This window comes from Bombus pascuorum, chromosome 1 (assembly GCF_905332965.1).
Source record: "Bombus pascuorum chromosome 1, iyBomPasc1.1, whole genome shotgun sequence".
In the NCBI taxonomy this organism is placed as follows: domain Eukaryota; kingdom Metazoa; phylum Arthropoda; class Insecta; order Hymenoptera; family Apidae; genus Bombus; species Bombus pascuorum.
The window spans coordinates 23249785-23274508 of record NC_083488.1 but is presented as its reverse complement, the minus strand read 5'-3'; the positions used below and the strand labels follow the sequence as shown (position 1 = coordinate 23274508).

Here is a 24724-nt window from a genome sequence, read left to right as displayed (position 1 = left end):
ACGTTTTTATGTAAAAAATAACATACCACAAAAGAATTAAATAGAAAGGAGTTTCCTCAATCAGCTTTGAAATATTTTTGGAGAATGTTAATCATAAAAGATTTTGGATATTTTTTTATATGTAAGATACATCTAATTAGAAGTAGCGAAGAAATCAGGAATATCTGCAAATATCTTTGATCACAAAAATCTCTGATCACGTACATTCATGAATTTGCATTTAAAAATGTATGATCCCTTTTACCGCTAGAACTATCAAATCAGCTATAATCACACGTAAAACGTTTATTGATTTTCCTCGGGTTCGGAATATTTCCAGGAAAACCACTATCCTCGTCGCTGGTAGAAACAGGAAATACATATTTTCAGACCAATGTTATACCGTTATGTCACGTTTTCGTCGTTGGAACAGGTCGCAAATTAGCAGTTAATGCATGGAGCGTAAGATAATACGGAAAATCGTTCTGGAAACTCAAAAACGTGCATTGTTTGAAAGCAATTTCACACTATTTTTCTAATAGTCACGCACCAAGTAGTGCATAGAGCACTTTACCTCAATCTTCTCTGTAACTATTTCCTCATTCAATAGGCTGCGCTTTCTATTACCGCAAACTCATCACGGAATACTTCCTTTCAATTATGATACACCCGGTGTTACCGATTCGTGAGACGCATTGAATCAAATATCGATAACTTGGTGTGAAATGAAGCTCCTGTTTCTATTAAGCCTCGCTCAATTCTGTGCTACAGTTAAAGAGCTCGCCGTGTAATTGACGATTACATATCTTTGATCATTTTACCGATTAAAATTGATTCTTAACGGCGTTCGCGAATTATGCCAATGTAAGTAATGTTAATTAAGGTATCGACGGTAAATTGGTTCAATTTGCGATGAGACTGTATGCAGTCAGTTGAAGAAAATTGTATACATACACACTTATTGAATGAAATCTGATTCTAAAAATCTAATTCTCCTAAACTTCCCTAATTTTCTTCAACTTTTTATCGAAACTTTTTATTGAGCCTTTATGTCTGTAATCGGTCGATTTCTTGTAATTTTATATTTCTATTCTGTGCTAAGAAATTTTACGATTGCAATTGATAACAATTCCAAATCGCAATATATATAATGCGTTAAAGTCGTGGTGCAAAATTACATATACAAGGTTGAAAGAAGAAGGATTTCAAGGTGTTCTTAAAACAAGCATTCTCGAGGGTCCTAATGGCCCTAACTAACGTTGCAGAGCGATTAATCAAACTGCCGCTGAGTTGATACACGGCCAAACTAAGGTCCAACGTTCTTGATCATACTTTGTGCATTGCGGTTTAAATAATTCTGCCGTTGGCCGGTGCTTGATAAGCTGCTACCCTTTTGTGGCCTATTTTCAGCTTTATTTTCGCGTTAACCCGAAGTTACCTCGAGCCCGTCGTCCAATTGCTCTGGCTTAATTTTAACTTTTTGCTAACGAAATTACTCGAGCACGCTTTGTGCGTGTAGATGCCTCAGAATGTCTGGCATTTTCGCTGTACGTGGTTTTCAGGATGGCGACTTCGGTCTTGGTGAGCTTCTGTCATACTTTTTTAATTTTAGGAAAATTCTTAACTTTAGATGAGATTGAAAGTACTAAAAAAAAAAAGTGTTTTAGTACACTGTTGAATAAATAAAAAGATGGAAACTTTGCGTACTAATAACAATAGTGACAGTATCTCTTGAGGTGATTTTAAAGGTAGATATTACAAAATAAAAAAAGATAGCAGAATAATTACTAACGTCAAAGAATGAAGATTTCCCTTTAATATTTATTTAATAACAAAGACTTGAATTTATTATTTAAAAAATATTTACGTAAAATATATTAGCGTACTTGTAGTATATTAAAATACATATTAAAGAATAATATATAAGATATTCAAGTATATTTAAAAATACATTATTTATCATCAATCTACCGTAAGAAACAAAATCCCTTTGCCCTGGAGGAAGTGCAACAAACCCATCACAACACAGTACCGTAATAATTCATTCAGATGAATCCTTCTCATCCATCTTTCATTTCTTCAAGCAACAAACTCTGGCAACTGTTGTTCGACCTTTGCGTCCGAGCCTAACAAAGCTAGTCACTATACCGTGCACAAAGGTCTGCTGCTGAAAATTGATTAGCGCCGATCGCTAGCATTCCTTGATTTCGAAGTTGAAGATGGACTTGTCGGACAATTACCTACAGGAGCGCAATTCCATGCGTTGTTACGTCAATGTTATGAGCGCCACGCCGGTCAAGTATGAATAATGCAATTTTGATTCGCCAGCCGGTCGGCGAAGGAAATTAAATTAACTCGTATCCAGGGAGCCTGGAAGCGTGGCAGCCTACTAAAAGATGCTGTCCCTTCGCGCGAAGAATTTTGAAAGCGGTTTAAAGTCGAAGGAGCATGGATTGTCTGCGAAATTGCCAAGGGAATATTCACGGGAATGAGAGAGAAGGAATAGCAGAGAGAAAGCAAGGATGAAAATATAAAACCCGTTCGTTACACACGAAGCTTGTTCGTTTGCCTCGTTTGTTAATGTTACAAGGTTTTGCGTATTTGCTTTTTTTGCTTTGCAGTTTGCTATAGACGTGCAAATACTTTCGACAAAATTAATTTCGATTTTCACTTATTTGCACTCGTGTAAATATTCAAGCTATTAGACGATACTAAAATTAGTCATAAAATATTTGAATAATTTTTGAAACATTGTCCCAATTTTTTAGATTTCCTTTTTGTTTAAATTATGAACAAGTACAGTTTTATAAGAAATCATAAATATTTAACGCGCTATTAAATCCCAATTTACATTTTTCCAACGCTTTCAAATATACAATTAATATTGCGTTCATTAAATATTTACCGTCAATAAAAGTTAACAAACATTTGCACGCGTGAAGCTCCAAAAATGAAACCAAACTACTCAAACAGATATCAAATATCAATTAACATCTCTGGAAGCTCTCGACGATATAACGCTGTATCTACAAATTCTGTATATTTTCATACAGAATCACTTAATACGTTACATGAAGAGTCTTTGTAACTATTAATAGTATATACCTTATGCTTCTCTAAAAATGTGCTTATACAAGAGACGAAAGACTTTGAAAGTTCACCGGATGAAAGCATGATAGGGTTGGTCCAACAATATGGCGGATCAACGATCATGCGTGTAACCGTGTTACTTTTATAATTACTGCAAGCCGTCCCACCTGGCCGAGCGTGCGGCACACGCAGGTTAATGAGCCCCTGTTCTCAGCTCGGTGACGTTTCTAATGCGCTTCCGAGATACCTTGCACGCCCACGTGTCTCCAATCCCACGTAAGTACGTGGGTACACGCACCTATCCGGTGTTCCATAAGTAACATTTTTTTCCTTTTGCTCTTTCACTTTCACGAGGTGAATAAATTCAATGGAAAAAGTTTGTGTCATTGACCAAACTGCTTACTTTTATATCGTTGATGTAACTTTAGGAATATATGTAACGTGTTAAAAGTACTTGAAATCATCAATCTAATATTTTCCATAGATATTTTTTAAATTTATTTTAATATCATAACTTTGTGAATTCTGTGGGAATTTGATTAATTTTTGGTAAAGTCTACGGATAAAAACCTGTTCCCATGGTTGTTGTTATGCTGCATCGAATTAGGATTAAAAATACAAGTCAATTCAGAATTATATGTAACTAAGCTAACATATTTACAAATCCACTTGTTTACGTAAAAGATACCCTAACGATTTTTATTTAAGAAAATCTTGATTTCTTTTTAATTCGAATTTTTTTACTATTTATATAGGAATTGTTTTCAATTGATTAATTGTTTTTAATATACGTATTTTATATAGAAGAATATCGTTAAGAGACTAAATACAAGTATCAATGCTTTTCAACAGTTAGCTGTTGCGATCTCTTTGAAAACTTTGAGAAGTATATACTTAAAACGTGTCACAGAAAGTAAGCGATGACGAGTATACTCGTCAAACACGAAGATTAAATTGTAATGAAATGACTGTTTTAATTTTACTATTTTTAATTTTATTACTATATAAAAACTAAAAATAGAAGATATAACTATTTATATAAAAATAGAAGAAATAACTATTTTTTAATTTTATTACTCAGGGGGCTCGTCATAACAGAAAATATTGTCATTTCTTCATGACGTGTATGCTCGTGCAAAATAGCTATCTGGTTAATGTTAATAAAAATATGTATCAATGATCAGTATGAACAGTATTCTGATCTTTGTTTTCGTCAAAAAAGGAAAGGAAGGAAATTTCACAGACGTTGCACTAGGTAAACAAGGGTGAAAGCGGCCTATATCAAATCTATAGCTAATTTGCTTATTTAAACGGCTACATGTCTACATGATTCATATCTATGAATAATTCCATAATTAGCATAGTTTCACGAAGTGCAGAAGTTCAAAGATCCAAAGAAAGTTTATTGTCCGTATTTGGACCGTGAAGGGTTCCACGGTGGAATATTTTATGGCATAAGTTTCCCCCAAGAAAAGATACCGTTAACGCTTAGGTTTCCTGACACTTTCCTCGCAAAGATTTTTCCCCAACGAAGATTTCCGTGTTTCACTTATCGACGTATGTGAAAGGATACCTGAATATATTAATCTTACATGGTTGGGGATCAGGATATCTTGCGATGGTGTACTTTTATCAGAAATTGAACAAATAGTGACCTTTTTTTCTTGGATTTGTATACTGAGGAGAATTTATAAGCTGGAGTCAAGCTTATGAGCTGTAATTTCAGCTTTATTACGAGTTATAAATTAGCTGGTAATTCGTGAAAGTAGAATTTATGAAGTATTTGATATTGACTATTGGAGTAACAGTACCACTAAGTTTATTATAACAGTTTTCATAGACAAGGTTTTGTTAAAATAAGTAAGCTGAAATGATTATATATAACTATATATACAGTTATTACACTTATTAATCGATAACTGTTTCTGTTACAAGCAGCCTTAAAAAATATCGATGATTTATATATAGTATCAATTAATAGATCACGGATTTGAGTACAGAACAACACATTTGAAACCAAAAATAAAATTACAAGAGGAGAGATTTTTCCCTCCGTCAAATTTTCAGATCTGCAACTATTTCAATTTTTAAACTCAAAAATATAACTTTTGTACTGCGACGATGCTAAAAGCTTCTCCAAACAATTACTTCAATTTTGTGAATTCAAAAGTAACTCTTCAATAAAGACAATGGTAGAAAATTAAATCTTCAAGTTCAGAAAAGTTATGTATATTTCCAGACGACACGCATATACATTGCATTAGTAATAGTAAGCAATGTTCAAGAATGATTAATTACTGTAAAAAAAATGGGAAACTAGGAAAACGTTTGGAACACCCCGTAGGTGATAGGTCGTAACAGTTGCGTCGCGTTCGAGGTATCGCGTTAGAAAGGTGCGTGGCTGCAGCCAAGAGATGTCACAAGGTAAACCGCATGCATAACTTGGATATAGGGAATTATTGTACGTATGTAACTACCTATCTCTCGAAGATCGAAGCACACCGGCATCGTTCGACTTGGAACGTTCTATCGTCCTTGGGAAAAATCCGTTCTTGCGAACGTATCTTTTCTTCCCTCGTTCTTTCTACTTGGCTCGTTTCTCTTTCGTATTTGTATCTGGAGCATTTCGAATCTTAAATTGCTTTGTTCTTTGTTCTCAAAAAGACTGATAAAATTACTGTTATTATAATAGTAACGAGTTAAAATAAATTGTTCAGAAAGCTTTTCTGTTAAATTTATTCAAAATTTAGTTGAAGTACTTTTGTATCTTCTTTGCACATTTATAAATAAATGTGGAATACTTATAAATGTAGCATCATTATCGATATACATATAACTAGGAATTTCTAATTACCTATGCAATTTCATACTTTCATAAACATAATAATAGCGACAGGATCTAAATACAGTTCTGCTGCTCGTACTAAATATTATAACGAGCTTTTTACCTTGGATATTTTCTAAGGATTTCGTAGATTTTTACACCTTGAAATTCTCCATTACGACACTTTACAAACATCTGAGGAGAATCTTCAGATTGCAAAGAACCAAAGTGACTACCAGAACAAAGAATCTCCATAACCATAAACCTTTCCCCAAGAATGCTTCCCTCGAAAATCCTGAAAATCTATTTAAAGCTCGGCTTTTAAGATCGAACGTTTTTACTCGTTGGGTGAAAACAAGGTCCACTCGATATGTACTTTAATTTTCGAGTGTCGAGGGTCAAGCGGCTTTGGCTTGCGGTATCGGTTGCCGCGCGAATGTTGGCCACCCGTGAATCCTCGCGTTTTATTTATGCTTTTCGAGCGGTTTGCTGCCGTCTGGCAAAGGCCCGGCAACGAGGAGAAAACGAAAAGAGAATAAAAGGAAGAAGAGGACGTGGAAGACGAAGAGGAGAGTGCACGATTACAATTTATAGTAGCGACGAGCGGGAGAAGCTTCGTCTCTCTCGGTTATTCCGCACGTCTGCTTTTTATTTATGCCGATGTAGCGACGCGAGTCATGCGATCGCCGACCGATAATAATTTTTCATTACACGAGGTCGATCGAGCGAAGCACTGTGTTGTGAAACGCGAGAGACCCCGAGTTCGATGTCAACTGTTTTTCTTTGTCCGATATTGCCCCTATGAAACGTTGAAAGCTCTCATTTATGAGAAACTTCTATTAGATTTCCGCGATTATAATTTGGGACATTGATCTTCTACGTTTGTTCGTTTATTAGATATGAATTTTTATTTTGGTTTCGTATAAGTTAAAGTTCGATTAAGTAATTGGTCAGTAAGTTGGATGTGGTCTTTATTATTACTAATTATTATTAATGATACACAATAAATTTTTCATTGAGATTCTCCAAAATTTTAAATAGACACAGATTTATAGAGCAGTTTTTGTATAGTATCGTTAACACAGGCTATGGACAAACATAAAAAAAATGATCTTCAAAGGTAAATAAACAAGCCCTTAATGCACACAAAACGAGCCCACAACATAAACGAACAAACTCAAAGTACGAGTCATTCATATAAACACGATATTACACGACACTTCATGAAAGAAGATCGAAGAAATACTTGCGAAATCTTCTTCCTTAAATTTTGAAATTATCGTCCTTATTTTCTCCATGTCACTTAACAACCACTTTCTTTTTTTTTAATTAAAGGAATGTTTTATTCAGAAGTTGCAGTTGTCAGCCACAGCTTGCAACTTACCTAAACAAGCAACTCTTAGGCCAATGACCAGTAGTAGCCGCTTCCCATTAACGCAAACGAGGAAACATGGACAAGTCTAATTGAGCTGCATGTATTCCTTTAAATTACTCGAAACACCCTAGAAATTGAAATTATACTGACCAAGTATTCGACCAACCGACCATCTCACCAAACCACACAGCACCATAAAGAACCATAAAAGGAACCATTGCGTGAAATCCTAAAGTGAATGAATTTGGTCCAACAGGGATGCTCCTTGACGATGGCAGTTACGCACGGTCCCGTGACCCCTTAATAGAAATTTATGTCAACATTCGTCTGGTCTTAATCGTCGTTCAGTTTAATCAATTGGCGGCGAATCATTTTGTCGAGCTGAACGCGAGTATACGCTCGATTAACCAACGAACTGTCCATTGAAACCAGAAGCTACCGTCTCTTTGACGATCTGCTTCGATATAACGTGAACGAACTCGATAATTTCCACATTTCCATCGACGTTCGCGTGATCGCGAGCAAACTCGATTCTAAAGATTATACGTTACGCGAGCTATAGTGAATTATTTAGGAGCTAAGAAATATTTATAGATCTCGGATGAACGAAGAGGGGATTTTCCTGCTTCCAAGAATGTTCTTCAGAAAATCTCATCGACAATCGGAATCTTGTCAATTTATAAATTTGCCATTTTGTTTGGTTTTACTTGATTTTCTTCGCTTGGATGCGATTATTATTACATTGTAGGTGTTTATGCATTTGTAAGCTGTGAAATTTAAAGCTGCACAGAATGTGTGTAATATGGAAAAATATATAAAATATCCAAAGTGAAGTATTTAGCTGTTATAATATTTAGTGTTAAAAATAAACATCTGCTTAAATTCTATTTCTTCAGTCGTCTTTATAAAGATGTAAATTTTCATAAAAGTCTACAGTAAAATTATTATAATTCTTAGAAATGAGGATAAGAAGCTTTTTCGTGTTTTATATATGTTTAGAGAATGTATTTCCTTTTTACTTAAACTTACTTAAATATCATACTTACGTAGACACGTAAATTTTCTTCTCTCTACGGGGTTATGGAACTGGATGCTTATTTCTTTCTGAAATAAATTATTTCTTTTTTCGACGATCAATATAAAATGCGGATAGTTCGACGTTAATTTCAGAAATATTCTATTATATGAGATCGTCATTACCGGGACTTATACCAGTTTACATTTTCCGATTATGAATAAAGTTAAAGATCTACATTCTATTTAAATAGAGTGCGATATATTTAAAGACACGATTTATTCTGAATATTCTAATCAATCAGGTCACCTAGCCAATGTACATATAGTGCAAAAACTCTTCAATTACGCCATTCAATGGAAAATTATTTCACTTAACGTAGCTCATTTGCATTAACATAGTATTAGAAATGAATACGATATCCGTAATCCACACGTTGTTAGGATAAATTGCTCGCAAGTTATACTAACGAGACTCGATTCTACGAGCGATATTGTAAACGAAGAAGAAGCTGCTTGTTCTTCTATGAATAGAAGATCCATAGAAGTCTCAATCTTCAACTTCCGATGATCTACTTCTCCTTTCACTTTGATTTATGCTTCATTCATCGCTTCCTATCGGGCTAGTTAATGGTCAGAAAAGACATTTCGATATTATCTTCCAACCGACTTCACTTTACTTCCACTTAATTGCTACTCTATAGTCCTCAACGCAAATGAACACAAGATCCTAGGATTACGCGTTACGCCGATGAACTACCTGGCAGCAACAGAAGATTCTGAGATACAATCAACGCTACGGATGAGACAATTTTTCATTTTCTTCTATTCTAACATCTACCAATAGAACATTCCTCTGATAAAATATGGTAGAATATTCCTCTAATATAACTTGTGATTAAATTGCGGATGTTGGTGGATTTATGATGCAGATACATATCTATTGGAATCCATATAATGTTCCAAAATATATACAGTCACTCACAAATGTGTTCGAATATTTCTAGGAATCTACAATAAGTGTTGAAATATTTTCGTGAGCCACTAGGTATAAAGAACTCATCGTAATATTTAATAGCCGAAGTATATCATATATTTAGATTTCATTTCTATAATTATGTTTATAAAAAGATAAAATTGCATAAATATATCCAGAGTGTTCTTATGATTTATGAAAAACGATGCACTTTTGAACTTTTCTATATCTTGTTTTCAATTATCCAACTGAAAGTATAACAACATAACCGACTGTTATTTTAATCGCATGTAATTAACGCGCTTGGCTCTCGCTTTTTATTTCTTTACTTTCATTTATCTAAAAATTGAAACGTAGCGATTACATTTATAGTTAATTATACACCGTGTGTTTGCATCTACATAGGAGATAGAAAGTAATTTATGGGATAATTGAAAAGAGAGTGATTCTTGGTATAAAAATAAGGAAATTTTATCACAGTCTGAAATAAATAGCAGAAATGCAAAAACACTCTACTGGTTCGCAGTATATCGTTTGCCAATATAAATGATAACCTCGAGCCAAACCTTGTAAGTCCGCGAAAGCCTTGATAATTACCACGTTCAGAAGGAAGTAATTAGCGTTTCGATGTTTGACTCTTCCGGAATATTAATTTCACCTGTGGCGGACGAATTTTACAAAATAAGTTCATTCAGGCGCGAAAATAACATACATGGAAAGCGTCAATTAATCTTCAATATCGATGCTTGACGTGTAAGGAAATCAAAACGAATAACCCAAGCTCTCCAAATTCTGAATCCCACACCACTCAACCTTCATTCATTCACTCCTTGCCAACACCTTCGATAACACGATCCAACGATCCATCAAAGCTTTCAATCTCACAAATCAACCATCGAAGATTATAAAATCTCGTGAAACCCACGTTTCCTCGTGAAGCAAGATCTCGACAGCGTATCTTTACTTGTAAGGAGCTCGTAGACGAACGAATTCTGTCGGCTTCCAGGTGTGTCCCGATCGATCGTGTTTTACACATTCCTTAAAAGTTACGCTTATAGTTGATGCATGTTCCGACGAACTGGCATTTTGACAAATCAAATACCTGAAGAACGAACTGTATGCAAAACTACTTTCGTAAGAACCTACTGAATATTTACTTAAGATAAGTAAATATCTATTTGTTAGTTCAGACAAACAACGATTTAAAAGTCAAATTATCTTTATATAAAAATGTTCGATATATATTGATCTATATTTCGACGTACTACTCGTCAGAACGTCAATTGGACAGAAATTTTATCTACTGTAGCTTAAGTTAGGCAGAGCAGTTCTAGAGCAGAGTTCCATTGGATTGCTAGAGGTAAATCGCGAAATCCGCGACTCGCGAAGAAAACGCGCGAAGAAAATTAACGGACGGTCGTCGTGTGATTGTTCAACCCCCACCATTCGCTACGGCGAAGAAGAAACGAGACAAAGACAGGCTGATTGTCATTCAAACGGCACAAGCGACCGGTGACTGCCCTTGGCCACACGGAAAGGCGACGCTTCGCAAACGAAACGCTTTAATGCCTGAAAGAGGAGACATAATTGTCGGCTCCGCTTCTCCTGGTGTCGTTAAACTCGTTAAGCTACTGTCGAGGGTCAATAATCCAACATTCTCTGGCGTCTAACTGGCATTCTTGTTTGTTCTATTTTCGAGAAGATTATCTCAGAGATCTACTCTTTTCCTTTTTTTCCTTCTTTTTTTTTTTTTTTTTTTATCATTAAAGATCAAAATTCTAAGAAGTTCTTCTTAAAATTCTTTTCCCAGGCAATTTACATGCCTGAACCCTATCGATTAATTTAAGAATCTAACGATTTCTTCAAAATTTCGTCATTGTCTCTTCTTTCATATAGATCGTGCAATTTTATAAAGTTCGAAGGAAATCAAATGGGTTAATTCTGTTCCATGGGTTTTCCTGTTCCTTCTATTCTTTCTTCTTCCTTTGCTTTCTTATCTCGGTCGGTATAAAAGATGGTTCTTTATCATTTTTCTTGAGATTTGAAGTTGGCTAGTCGATTGATGGTGTTTGACTAGAGGGGAAAATAGAGAGAAGCTGCCTTTTCTCACTTTTTTATGTGACATGTGCGAGATTTAGTGATCGTTAAATGTTTGGTACGTAGTTTATGGTTTAGATCGAGTAGAGGAAATGATTTCGTTTTACGAGAGAGAAATTTCGTTTTATGCATTGTGAATATACATGTGTTTATTTTATCCTTAACTTTTCGTGTAGACTGTAAACAAAAGGAAAAATTTCTAATAATATTCAGGCTATCCATATGGAATTTAGAAAAAATAACCTAACCGCAATCAAACAAAATCTCATTTTGTATATGTCAATGTAAACAAATAATAGAGATACAAAGAAAAATCTAATCTTTCTTCTTGCAAGATCTTAATCACGACTTATGATGAAATTTTTTTTTAAATTATTTCCTCTCTTTGAAAATCTATCTACTTCTAGCTCGGCAGTATGCGTGTATTTTATTTTTATTCTGCATCTTTGATTTCAACATTTCTTCCACATCTTTAACTTCAAATGGAGCAAGTCAGCTGAATATTTTATTTTCGTAAACGTCAAACGCAAAGACTCCTAAATATTTCACCGAGAGCAATAATAATTCATGAGAGGGTAGTTTCTTTCTATATTGGTGGATAACCTAGATTTTCTTTGAAAAAGTTTTTCAATGATTTCACTGAGTAATATCCCAAGACACAACGAGTTCGCGTGCGTATATTGTATTACGATCACGGGAACGTAATCGCCGACGTGATTCTCGTTGTCGACAACGTCCACTGGTGGAATTTATTGCAGCCACCCTGTTACCCCACTTTCCCTCGAGAAACTCGGTGATTGTAAAATACTGCAACGAAAACGCGGCTTTCTTTGTCCCAGCCTGGATAAATAAATTTGAAAGTTGCGAATGCATCGCTGTGAAAAAACGTGATATTTTTTCTTGGCATCTCTAACGTGATAATGGGAAAGTTTTGACCCTGCTTACAACAGTTTTACGGTATAAATTATAGCCGTTATCATCGTTGAAAAATGTATTTCGACGCGAAATTTTCCTTTTTATGAATTCTATAGCTAAAATTAAAAAATATAATTTGTTATCTATATGTTGTTAACTTTTTACATACACTTAAATATATGTATCTAAGTATCTTTAGAAGTTATTAGTCTTCTAAGAACTCGTTAAATTTTAAGAAAATGTAGATATGCGAAGTAAAGATATCTTTTTCTTATCTCAATGCTTTATTTATCATTTATAAAATTCTATTAAAAGCTATCATATTCGACCCATAAAACTTTTGTCTTTGTGTCTATAAAATAAATCTCTGTGTTTATTAATAACATAAAAACATTTTATATCATCACATAGCAAAGCTTATAACATTTTCTCGTATCGTTATGTTTTATTCATATTTGTATCAAATGTCTATTTTATAAAAGCTACTAGAAACATTCGTAACTATATATGACGATTATTATATAATACTTTATGATTTCTATAATACTTTATGGTTATATTTACTTATAAAACTTTATGGTTCTTTGTTTCAGAAATTATTGTCATTCTTTCACCCCAAATCAACACGAGTGGACAAGTCGGACAACAATAATACGACCAACTCCACGACTAACAACATTCATAACAACATGCCGATACACGAACCTATCAATGCCACATCTCACAACGTATATCGTACGTACAATTACGCATTTGCATAAAATTGAAGTGATGCTATATCACTTAACCACAGGGTGCCTGCAAGGGAATAATAAACGATTCTCGAACGCTATTCTCTGTTGTTCTTGCGAATATCAAAATGATACTCTGTGTATTGTATCGACAAAGTCAACCGAGTGTACACGTGAATGTATGGGGTTACGTGATTTACGCGAATTAATGCCTTTTCTTTTTTCTTTTGAGAACCTTGACATCGTTTTTAATGACGTTTATATTCGTGCAGTTTTCAAGGAATATATTTTCACGTTCACTTTCAGGCACCCCAAATTGTAACAGTTATGAAAGAAAATTATATTCGAGGAAGAAAGCGATAAGAAACGATTAGATTGTATTCTAAGAAATTTCATTTGCCTATTTTTACGAGCTGAAAATGGTTTAAAAGTTTTCATTTAATAAAAACTGTTCACGGTAGCGAACATAAAAGATAAGTTCATATTTTACATTTTGCTCGCTTATAATTTTGATTTCGATTTCGATAAGTAACTTGCACTAACTTCATCAGTAATTTTAAATTCAAGAAACATCGTCACGCTCTAGAATCACAAATATTTCAATGGAATACTGACTTGCGCTAATCTGTTCGTAATATTAATTTATCCTAAAGAAATAAAACACGATAAGGGAAATTATAAACAAAAATTTGTTAATATCAAATTACATTTGTTTTATATTTTATGCTATATCTTATATTGTCATGATCTATATATTATTTAAAAAAAAAAACAGCTGGGAGATTGCCAGTGACAGCTGCGGAAGCTCTCGAGTATTATGGTTCGAGGCTCACCGAGTTCGAGCGCGCCGAAATCGAAAAATACTCGGAGATTTGGTATCTGGGACTGTCAGCCACGAAAATCCGTGGCGAGGAAGGCGCAGCCCAAAATGGTGGATACGACGACGAAAATGGTAGTTACAACAAGGTCTTCCACGATCATATCTCGTACAGGTGAGTTTTTCCTTTTTGTTTTATTTATCTTTCGTCACTGCCTCTTTCTCTAAGAAACTTTCATTTTAATAGCTTAACACTCGAATGAATGTTTTATTCGCGCCTCGATTTTACGGTTTCCTATTATCCACGCGTTTCGACCTCGGTTAAGAGTAATAAACGATTTAATAGGTTGCGCATTCTATTCGTCGATTAAACCGAGAAATAAAACGTAATTGTCGTGATTTTTATATTCCTAAAGCAACCTTTTAATCTTTCTGTCGTTTTATTCGCCTAATAAATGATGCTCTGGTTTTATCTATAATCGTTTCTCACGGAAAATTTTTCTTCCGATTAATCAGATTACTCGAATTTTCCATCGTAGCTCGTTCACGTTGGATAGAAATTAAGGAAATAAATGTTTGTGTAAATAAATCTTCCACTTAATCTTTGTGTACGTTCAAGGTTACACAATCAGCTTTATGTTATAAATTGCAAGATAATACCTCAAAGCGAAGAGAAAAGCTTAAGACGATGCAACTGAAACGGTAAATATCGCCTTCCAAGTCATGTTCGTAGCACGCAATCGCGTCCACGTTTCTTTTGTTCTGTTGTTACTTAAATCAGAAGTAAAGTATCGAGGAGCAATCATTCTACGCGAAACGAGATACGTTGCTTGAAAGAAACAAACTTACAGGCTTCGATCATTTTGTAAGCAGAACAAACGCACTATCTATCGTGGGAACGTCCTATGAAAACTGAATCTACGATTCTTCGATCTAAAGTACGTTTCAATGTATTTCGTTATAACTTGGAAATTAGATATTTGCGATATTTACGAGTCGGTATTACACTCATCAAAATTTTCTTAAAATAACTAGCTGCAACCCTTACAGAATACCTTTTATAAATTAACACGATTTGCAGAAATCTCAATTTTGATAACTGTAGAAAAGTCAGGCCTATAAGTTACGTCTTTTTTTATTTGATACGTCAGACATAACATGACAATATTTTAATGAAAAGAATCAGAGTTCTTGCAAATTGAAATCTCTATAACCGAGGGATTCTTTACATGCAATAATAAAAATTGTGATCGGTTACAAATCTTCAATTTAATAATAAAAGAACACATTAGAAAGTATGAATACATCGAAATATATAACTTCTAAGTTACGAGGATTATGATGATTTTTAGTAATTTCAATAGTATTATTATCAGTATCTTGCTCAATGACAAACGACTCTTCGAAACTTTTCATACTCTTCAAATTGAAATATAGAAAAGAACCTGCCTTGCGATATAATTTAAAAAGCAGTTGCGATCATACAAATATAACCATAAATAGTAGGACATGAAGATACCAAACGCATAATAAGAAACAAAATGCAGAAAAATATTCCGAAGACCTTAAATTTATATTCTAAAAAAATGTTCGTAGCACTAAAAACCCGTCATTTTCTGTACAGATACGAGATATTGGAGGTGATCGGGAAAGGAAGCTTCGGACAAGTGATCAGAGCGTTGGATCACAAGACGGGACAGTACATCGCCATCAAGATCATCAGGTGAGCGAACGTCTTAACGATCCCTGATGTCTCTTCGATGAATCAGTTTATTTTACCATACAGATTCACGTTTACGATCATGGCTCGTTTTTATCGTTACTCATCCTCCGTTTCCTTTCACGCGTACCTATCCGGTTTTGTACGATCCTAAAGCGACATATCTTACAACGTACTTCTTTACAGGAACAAAAAGAGATTCCATCATCAGGCGCTCGTCGAAGTGGAGATCTTGGAACACCTCAGGAAGAAGGATTTGGAGGCGAACGCGTCGCACAATGTGATACACATGCTAGAATACTTCTACTTTAGGAACCATTTGTGCATCACCTTTGAGTTAATGAGGTACGAAGTATGCTTCGTCTTCGTTTTAGTTTTTCCTTTAATCTTCACTCTCCTCTTTTTGGGGAAACATGTAGTTGATAGCATTCCAACAATAGAACTGTACCGATGACTAAAGTGAAAAACTTGTACCAAAGAAATCACTCTGAAAGGTATATGAAAAGATACATATATAACATCGGGGAAAAATCAAGATTTTGTCCACATATTTTTCAAACAAATCTTTCGAATCTTTGAAAATGCACCGTTATAACTGTGGAAAATTTCTTGGAGAAAATTACTCACAGAGATCGTGTTTCTTCTTACAGTTTGAATTTGTACGAGCTAATCAAAAAGAATAACTATAAGGGATTTAGCCTGAGCCTAATACGACGATTCGCCAACTCGTTAGTTAGCTGTCTGAGACTGCTGTATCGAGAGAAGATTATTCATTGCGATTTAAAACCCGTAAGTATACCTTGTTTGATCTCAAATTACAATCTCATTCATAAAATTCAAAAGCTAAACTTCTCAACTATTGTAAAAATTGTGAACTTTCAGTTCCACAGTTTTTCTTTTGTTTTCTTCTAGAATTAAAACCTCGTTAGAGTTTACATATTTCCTTTGTCCCGATCAATTTTTCCACAAAATCAAAGGAAATATCTCCGTTCAGTTGATAAAGGTTCCAAGTTCTTGGTAGTTGACGCGTTAATGAGCGGACCGTGTTCAAAGTAAATAGTGATGTAAAGAGCAAAGAATGCAAGGGGTTAATGGGAGCGAGGTCTCTCCCTGTGGTTAACGCCATTTTCTAATCCGTTGTTCTTGTTCGTTGCAGGAAAACGTGCTTCTGAAACAGCGGGGATGCAGCTCGATTAAAGTGATAGATTTCGGATCCTCGTGTTATAGTCACCAGCGTGTATATACATACCTTCAGTCCAGGTTTTATCGAAGTCCAGAAGTGATTCTGGGTCTTCCATATGGTACGCCGATCGATATGTGGAGTTTAGGCTGCATTTTGGCCGAACTTTACACCGGTTGCCCGTTATTCCCCGGCGAGGATGAGATCGAACAGCTTGCCTGCATCATGGAAGTTCTTGGCCTTCCGCCGGAACATATTATCGATCATGCGACTCGTCGCAGGCTTTTCTTCGGTGAGTAAAAACGCGAAGTGGGGATATTCTTATTATGCGTACTGTATCATTGAGAAGTTGATAAATTATAGTGGTAGAAGAGGGAAGGATATTGGGCAGGGGTGATACGTAATTGTATAGTTAAAATCGAAAGGATCGGTTTCAGATCCGAAGGGAAGTCCTCGATGCGTGACAAACAGCAAGGGCAAGAAAAGGTGGGCTGGTAGCAGGAATCTTGCCATAGCTCTCCGTTGCACTGACACACTTTTCGTTGACTTCGTTCGCAGATGCCTCGAGTAAGTTTCTTTTCATAATTTTTGATTACGTTCTTGCCATCCTGAAAAAAAGGAGATAATCGCGAAAGATTATTTATCGTATGTTCGTTTTGGAGAAATTTTGATTGATATATGACTTATACAGTATGTTTTCATTATACGTAATTTATAATTTCTTCTCCAATATAAAATGGGGACATTTAACCGCTATCTCGCAGGTGATGCGATTACTCTAAACAGTTAATAAGAAAGCGAGAAAATATATTAAACGAGAAATTAAAAAATGGATCTCCAAATGAAATAAAGCATTTTATTGAACACAAAAGAACATTCGCGTTATTTATGAGATAACACTTGTAATACATTTGGCTCCCTTAAGACTAAAAATAACAAGTGCTATTCCAAAGAATCGACACGAAGTCATCTGGCTTGAAAGACACATAAAGCACGGTCATTAGCCCGTTCAAACATCATCATCGCGCTGTAGAGAAACATTTCTAACGAAAGTGTATTCCTCTTTTCCGACAGGTGGGATCCAAAGAAGCGCATGACCCCCGACGAGGCAATGCGTCACGAGTGGTTAAACTCTTCTTCCTTTCACGTCGGCTCCTCGACGTCGACGATAGCCACGTCGACGGTAAACGCGAACACGAATGCGAATGCGAACACAACGAGCATGGAAACCTCGTCGCAATCCGCCCACGCTCAGACGGTGAGCGTGACGGTAAGCGCGCCAAGGCAACGGGCGACCACCGTCGAGGATCCTCCGTACCCGATGTATCGTCTGTGCAAGGGACGTAAGTACGTGCAGAGGATCAGTACGACCGAAACCACCGACAACGCAGGTCTCGTAGTGAAAAGCAAGCTGAACGGAAGCGCGAGCAGCCACGCGCTCGCGAGTAGCACGCAGACCACTACCTCGAGGCACGCTTCGACCGGTGATATCGTCGCGAGTCTGGATCCAAATCTTGACGATTCCGGTACGTTTTTACCGCCGATATTGTGAAATCGGTTTTGCGCTACCCACTTTTAGATGCTTTCGCGCGTACCGTGTTGCGATCGAACAACACTCGCTCTCCGACATACACCGAGATGACATGCGAAAAAATTGTTTTATACACTAATTGTTGTAAGAAAATGACAGGCGTATGTTGGTCACTTTTTTTGTTAGTTGAAACAAATAACAGGTTGGATGGCTGATTTGGTCACGACAATAAAAAGTAAGCCACGTACACATACACAAACGTACGGTCGTTTGTACGACCGGTTAAGACCAAAATAATCCACAGTTCATGAATTTATCAATTACGATGATGGCACTCTTGTGAAGATTCGATATCCGGTGTACTCGAAGAGTGAGAGAAAAGAAACCCTTGGGAATGATACATGACATCGAGGCACGTAGAATTGGCTGGCTGTGGATCTGGCCCTGGATCGTTATCGATGCCAAAAGACTAGTCTAATGATTTCTCGCTAGTCTCTCGGCGTTGTATCGACGTGCATGAGGTCAAAACAATACGACGAGGCGCGCGCGCGATGCAAACGAGCAGAATGATTTTTAATTATAGTAGAAACGGAGAACGCGTTCGTTTCGGTTCGTTCAGTCACGACTGACAAAAAAAGGAATTAAAGAAAGAAAAATAGAGAAGAATAAATGGAATCTGATCCCAGCGGCCCCAACGTCACTCAGGTAATATCGTAAACGACACGCGTGCACCGATATCGTAGAAGTCGATCGGAAGTAGAGTTTCGTTCCCTGACTCCCTGTCTAAAACGTTCATCCCTTATCCTCCAAGTGTTTAGCGAGAATTTTGCTACTGTAGCCGAGACGATACGTGTTTCTTATTTTTATTTTTTTTATTTTTTTCTCTGTTTTTCAAACCGCGAGTCGAGCAAGAGAGGATCGTTTGCCGTGTGCACACTTTTTCCAACGATAACGATCACATCGGCGCGTCGTTCATCGAGAGGGAGAGAGAGAGACTATCAACATGAACGACGCGCCTCTCATTCGCACAGTTGACCCTGTGTTTAAAATGATGCATATAAAAGAACATATATATAATTCTATAGACGCAAACGATCGTCGCGATTAGTAACATTGTAAGAAAAATTCGATTCGCAATCGACGAGCGCAAATTAATGTTATGGTTACTATATATAAATATATACATATGTATACTGTATGTATACGAAGAAATATGTATGAGGAACGCAGCGAGAAAAGGGTGAATGCGTTTTTAACAACGAGATTATCGCGCAACACGAAATTTTCTCATCGAGCATTATGCAGCATCGAATCGCGGTTAAAACGCGGAGAAAGAAGTTTAAAAGAAAAAAAGAAAGAAGATAAGTAGAACCTGAGTCGTCTGAAACCCCGTGACAACAGGGTCGTACCGATTAATAATGAAACGTCAAGGCAAACCTCGGTGAGAAAGGGAGAGAGTGTGTGTGTGAGAGAGAGAGAGAGAAAGAGGCGAAACTCCTGGAAATGAAACATGTGCCCCAGTTTCAACGAGGCCTGAGTAGTCTTATTGTGATATTAATCTACCACTGTCTTTTACGTAGATCTCTGATATTAAGAAGTAAATGATCGCTATAATTAATGATTATCTTTTTTCATTCTTTACTATCAATCATTATTTTCGTAATATTGATTTATCGCTCTCGCTATTATCGCAAGATTACATAATTACGATATTAACGAAGTTATTCAATGAATAATAACACAGAAAGATAACATTATTATTATTATCATTATTATTATTAATTATTATTATTATTGTTATTACTATAAGGATTGTACAGACATAATTAAGCCTTCAAAACTCAACAATTCACAGCACGCATTCGCTTCTTCTTTAACTTTCATTCTTTTCATACTTTGATTTTCCTACAATAGAAGATATATTTTAGAAAAGAGTCGCATGAAATTTCTTCACCACATTGTTCTTCGCATAATTTTTGATCACAGTTACTAGTATATTACTCGTTCCAAACGAGATATCATCATCATCATCATGTTCTTTTTCTGTTCTATTAACCGCCTCAACTTCTCACTATTTCTCATTGTATTTTCACTGTTAAGTTAGCCAATCTTTTTAGAAATCGCATCTCTTCGCTCATGGATCGACTATTAAAGATTAAGATCGAAGATTCGTGTTATCTTTTAGCGTAAATGCGAAGGATTTGAAGGGAAATAAACCTCTGTATCGTGTAATATACATTGCCTCGACACATACACATACACACACATAACATACACGCGCACGCGCGCGCGGGGAAAGAGAAGAAGAAACAGTGTTTCCGCTCGGTGTTCAAAAAATCATAATGAAAGTTCAACTAAACGAGGAAAAAGATATACTCGTAGTTACGATAAATATCATTAGCGTTATCCGTATACTTGTAATTGTTCATTATTAGTAATCTTCGACACATATTTTGCCGAGCGTTATTTTTTGCGTTTCGACTGGTAATATAATTAGATAACAAAAATCGCTTCTTATAAGGATGTAAGCGTAAGTTGTCTTCGAGCATTTCGTCGCTGGGCCTCGAGATGCTATGATGATTCCGACAGTCAAAGCCGTGTGTGAAAATATTAAAACGCATGTACAGGATGGCAGGGAAAGAAACGGAAGAGAAACGAAGTATATTCTCGTAACAAAGACTGAAATAATAAACTGCGTCACTTCTCTTAGAATTTTATTTAAAGACATCAACTTCGATCATTTATAATTATAACAAGATACATTTTTATCGTATAACTACCTATCCACTTTTGTCGATTTTGTCGATTAAACGATCACAGCCTGTGTAATGCATTTTTCTTATCTTTTTCACGTTTTTCTTGCATCCTAAAAAGTGTAAGGAGGAAGATGCAACTTGACCGCAGTACGGCGGCTGTGTTCCGTTTTTAAACTGCATGTTTCTTCCGACTTTTGCGTGTTTGGATATTATGATTTTAAAACTATGACTGATTCGTTCATATACCTCTGATTAACATTTTTAATTAAACGCATCTTTCTTCCTAAGCATTCGTTTGGTTTGTGACAAAATCTTGGACATGGCATGATGGAAGACAACTTACATTATATGAAAGATAAATAGATATATTATGGAAGATGCTAAAGAGAAGAATGTAGGATAAGGTATTCGAAATATGTGTGGATATCTTTGTTCTCTTCTAATATAGAATAACTCTTAGGAAATTGATCAAATCAGATTGATTGAAAGGTAGAAATCCTGGAACAGACTTGAATTATAAGTTTGTTATACTAGTATATTAGGATACAATTGAAAGTTTTAAAAATTGTTCAGAAAAATTTAGAAAGATATTCAAATATTTTTTACATACCTTATCCTATAAGAACAAAAGATAAACTCGCGTTACTTAATAGCCGATATGTAAGATAGCGTTAATTTTTTAACACGTTTACCATGTGGAGAATATATTTTAAATATCTCGCGGGTTTGTAAATCTTCTAAAAATCGAATTGGTTGATTCAAAGTGCGTAACGAACGGTTCTAAATTCGCAGGCGTCACCGGAACGAGAAAAAGAGAGAGAGCTGCCCACAGAAGCACTTTGTTCGACTATAATCAGAGCAGCGAGTCCAACATTTAACGACCGTAGTATCTAAGCCACATTCACACAGCACACATACGTTCAGACACACACGGGACAAACACACAGACAGATTTATAGCAAAACAAAAAATATCAAATTGTGTATAATAACTAACATTAGAGAAAAGAAAAAAAATAACGCGTGTGCGTCCGTATGCATATGTGCGTGAGAACGAACGAAAATAAAAAAAAAAAAAGAAAGAAAGCACAGAGATGCAAGAAAAGAAAAAGCAGGGAAGTTAGTTACGTGTTACGGAGAGAATGCGTCCAGCGAGAATGCGTTACATTATCGCATATACATATATACATATACAATTTTACGTGTTAAGTAACCCACGCGGAAGCGAAAAAAACGAGTTAAATATAGGATATCCATTTAGAAAATAAATAGAGAAGACCGTTCGAACAACGTAGCTCCAGTACATGGAGTCCTCTATTCCCCTTTACTCTTCCCCCTGGCACTGTTCGATCGTCTACAATTGCGTCGATTAAATCGTTTGTCAGATTTTCAATTCAGGAAAAAGAATATCTTTTTCGATGATAATCATCCTTCGAGTCTTCTACATGTTACAACGATGACATTCGATCGTCCATGTTCGATGAATTTATTTCAGCGAACATCGTTTATCGAGTGCGGTGAATGCATATATGTGTCCGATGAATATAATTACACGGCATGACTGCCGCTATTTCACGCGCAAGAGCATACGTTCAGTGTCCAATGTGCAGTAGAAGCAAAAGAATTAAGTGCTTAAATAAACAGTTACCAATCAAAACATCATCCTATTTGTCGTATCGGTTTCTAAAATAAACGATTTAATCGAATGGCATTTGACGTGACAAATCTGCAAGTACGAAAAGCATGAGATCGATTTGATAAGTATTTCTATCTTTCGACGTGTTTCTTCGTTCTTGCAGAGTCGTTCACGTCGATTGTACAGTCCCTGAGTTTTTAGTTGTGTTCACTATATTGTATACAGTGGGATCAAATTACATGCGTTAGAATCGACTAATCTATGTAAAAACTGATCGTCTCGCGTTGAAGACATGCGCGCTTGTACGCGTATCACGTGAGGCGAGATATGCCTAAAAAGTGTAAACAAAGGTAAACAAAAAATATTAAAATATACTTCCTTTAGAGTTAAAAAGAAGTAAAAAGATAAATAAGAAAATGAAAAAAAAAAGGAAAGAAGGAAGATATAAGACAAAGGGGTGTTTGAGCTTGAATAATCGATGTATTCTCTAAAATAGAATTTCTTACGTCAAATTCGATTGGATCGAGAAAGAATCATCTTGTCATTCAGGTTTCTGATAGCCGGAATGACGTGGACATACAAGGCAGTCGCTTTCTAGTCCGAAAATGTGTTACAAGAAAAAAAAAAAGGTGGGGGGGATGGTCTAAAAAGGTCTAAACTCTTACTAGAGAATAAAAAGGGAAGACTCTCTTTCAGGCTTCAGCGTGGAATGCTCTTAGCGTATGTCTGTTAGGATCAGCGTGTAACTAATTATCGAGTTAACGATGTGATTAGATCTATTGAATTCAATTAGATAGTTACTGTGTGCATATATGGCGAGATCATCGCCATCGCCGCGACCGTCCCTTTTCCCCCTCCCTTTCTGGACGTTCAATTAATTCATGAAATTTATCGTTGTGACGATTTCTTGTTCTTACTCAGTGTATTCCAATAGGACAATCATTAAGAACAAATTTTGTGTTAGTGTCAAATTCTCGTAGTTAAGCGTGTATGGAACTTCAGATAGCAAATTCATTGTTCTCTTTTTCATCGAAATCTGTACCATTGTTCTTGAGGATTCTGTGCGCTGTTGCCGATCGAAAGAGAGACTACAACGGGATTTGTAAATTTCCTCCACATTGCGCCGTACGTTTCCGTCATTGTCGAGTTCTCTTTATATGATTAGATTTCATGTGGTTATAACATAGAACATATTCATCGAAGTAAAAGCATGTACAAAATGTAATAACAAATATATCTTTGGTAACGAGACACAGATTTTTCGCATGTTTGAAACAAAGATTCATATAGCGTAAATTCCAATGGTGATCTTCTTTAGGCGATGTATTAGCGTATGTTACTTTTCGGTTGTTGTACCAATTAAACGTATATACATAAATATATGTGCGAGAATTCTGATTCGACGTGTAACGAGATGAACTTTGCAAAATAAGAAAGAAAAACGAAATATAATATCGGGAGGGGGAAAGGATATTCACAGAGAATAGATGAAATATAGGAGGAAATGAGAGGAAGAGAGAGAATGAGAGTGAGAGAGCAGGAATTGATAACGATGATTTGTAACAATTGTAACTCGACATTGAACAGCAGGAAAGATCTTGTTATACTGTGCAAGTGTGAGTTCGTCAATTTCTGCCCAACTTAATTATAGTAAACGAAGAGAAGAATTGCTAATAAAAAAAAAAAATGATTATGATAATGACATTAGTATATGTAACGATACAATACTGAAGCATCATCATCTTTTGTATCATTTGTTCGTTTGTTTTTATCTTACTGCGTTTGTCTTTCATTATTAATGCAATACCAAGATGACTCGGTTTCGACACGATATCTTGTGTGTAAATATATACTAATAAAAAATACAAACACAAACCTGTGTTATTTTTATTATCCCATTATCAAAAAGTTTGTAAAGTGCAGGGTAATAATTGTACTCGTCTAATTTATTCGGATATAGTTTGAATGAATGCTTAAGTGGTTTATTTAGTGCACTAGCTTAAATACATAATTTATGTAATGAGAAAAAGGAACATATATATATATATATATATACACACTACTAAGCATAATAAGTACAAATC

At 35.6% G+C, this 24724-nt stretch overlaps 1 protein-coding gene across 3 annotated transcripts in view; it reads left to right on the top strand.

Annotated features, from left to right (window-relative positions):
* LOC132908362 (probable serine/threonine-protein kinase dyrk2) overlaps positions 1–24515 on the top strand; it is a 265251-nt gene extending 240736 nt beyond the window's left edge. For 2 of the 3 annotated variants that reach the window (XM_060962342.1, XM_060962350.1), the window contains 9 exons: positions 12864–13005; positions 13777–13993; positions 15443–15541; positions 15725–15883; positions 16189–16327; positions 16695–17010; positions 17156–17285; positions 17793–18244; positions 21798–24515. In XM_060962342.1, coding sequence (XP_060818325.1) covers positions 12864–13005; positions 13777–13993; positions 15443–15541; positions 15725–15883; positions 16189–16327; positions 16695–17010; positions 17156–17285; positions 17793–18244; positions 21798–21883 — 1740 coding nt within the window. In that variant the 3' untranslated portion in view covers positions 21884–24515. Of the gene's footprint in view, positions 1–12863; positions 13006–13776; positions 13994–15442; positions 15542–15724; positions 15884–16188; positions 16328–16694; positions 17011–17155; positions 17286–17792 lie in introns of all 3 variants that reach the window. The other variant, XM_060962359.1, reaches the window with a different exon arrangement.
* The last annotated feature ends 209 nt before the right edge of the window (positions 24516–24724 follow it).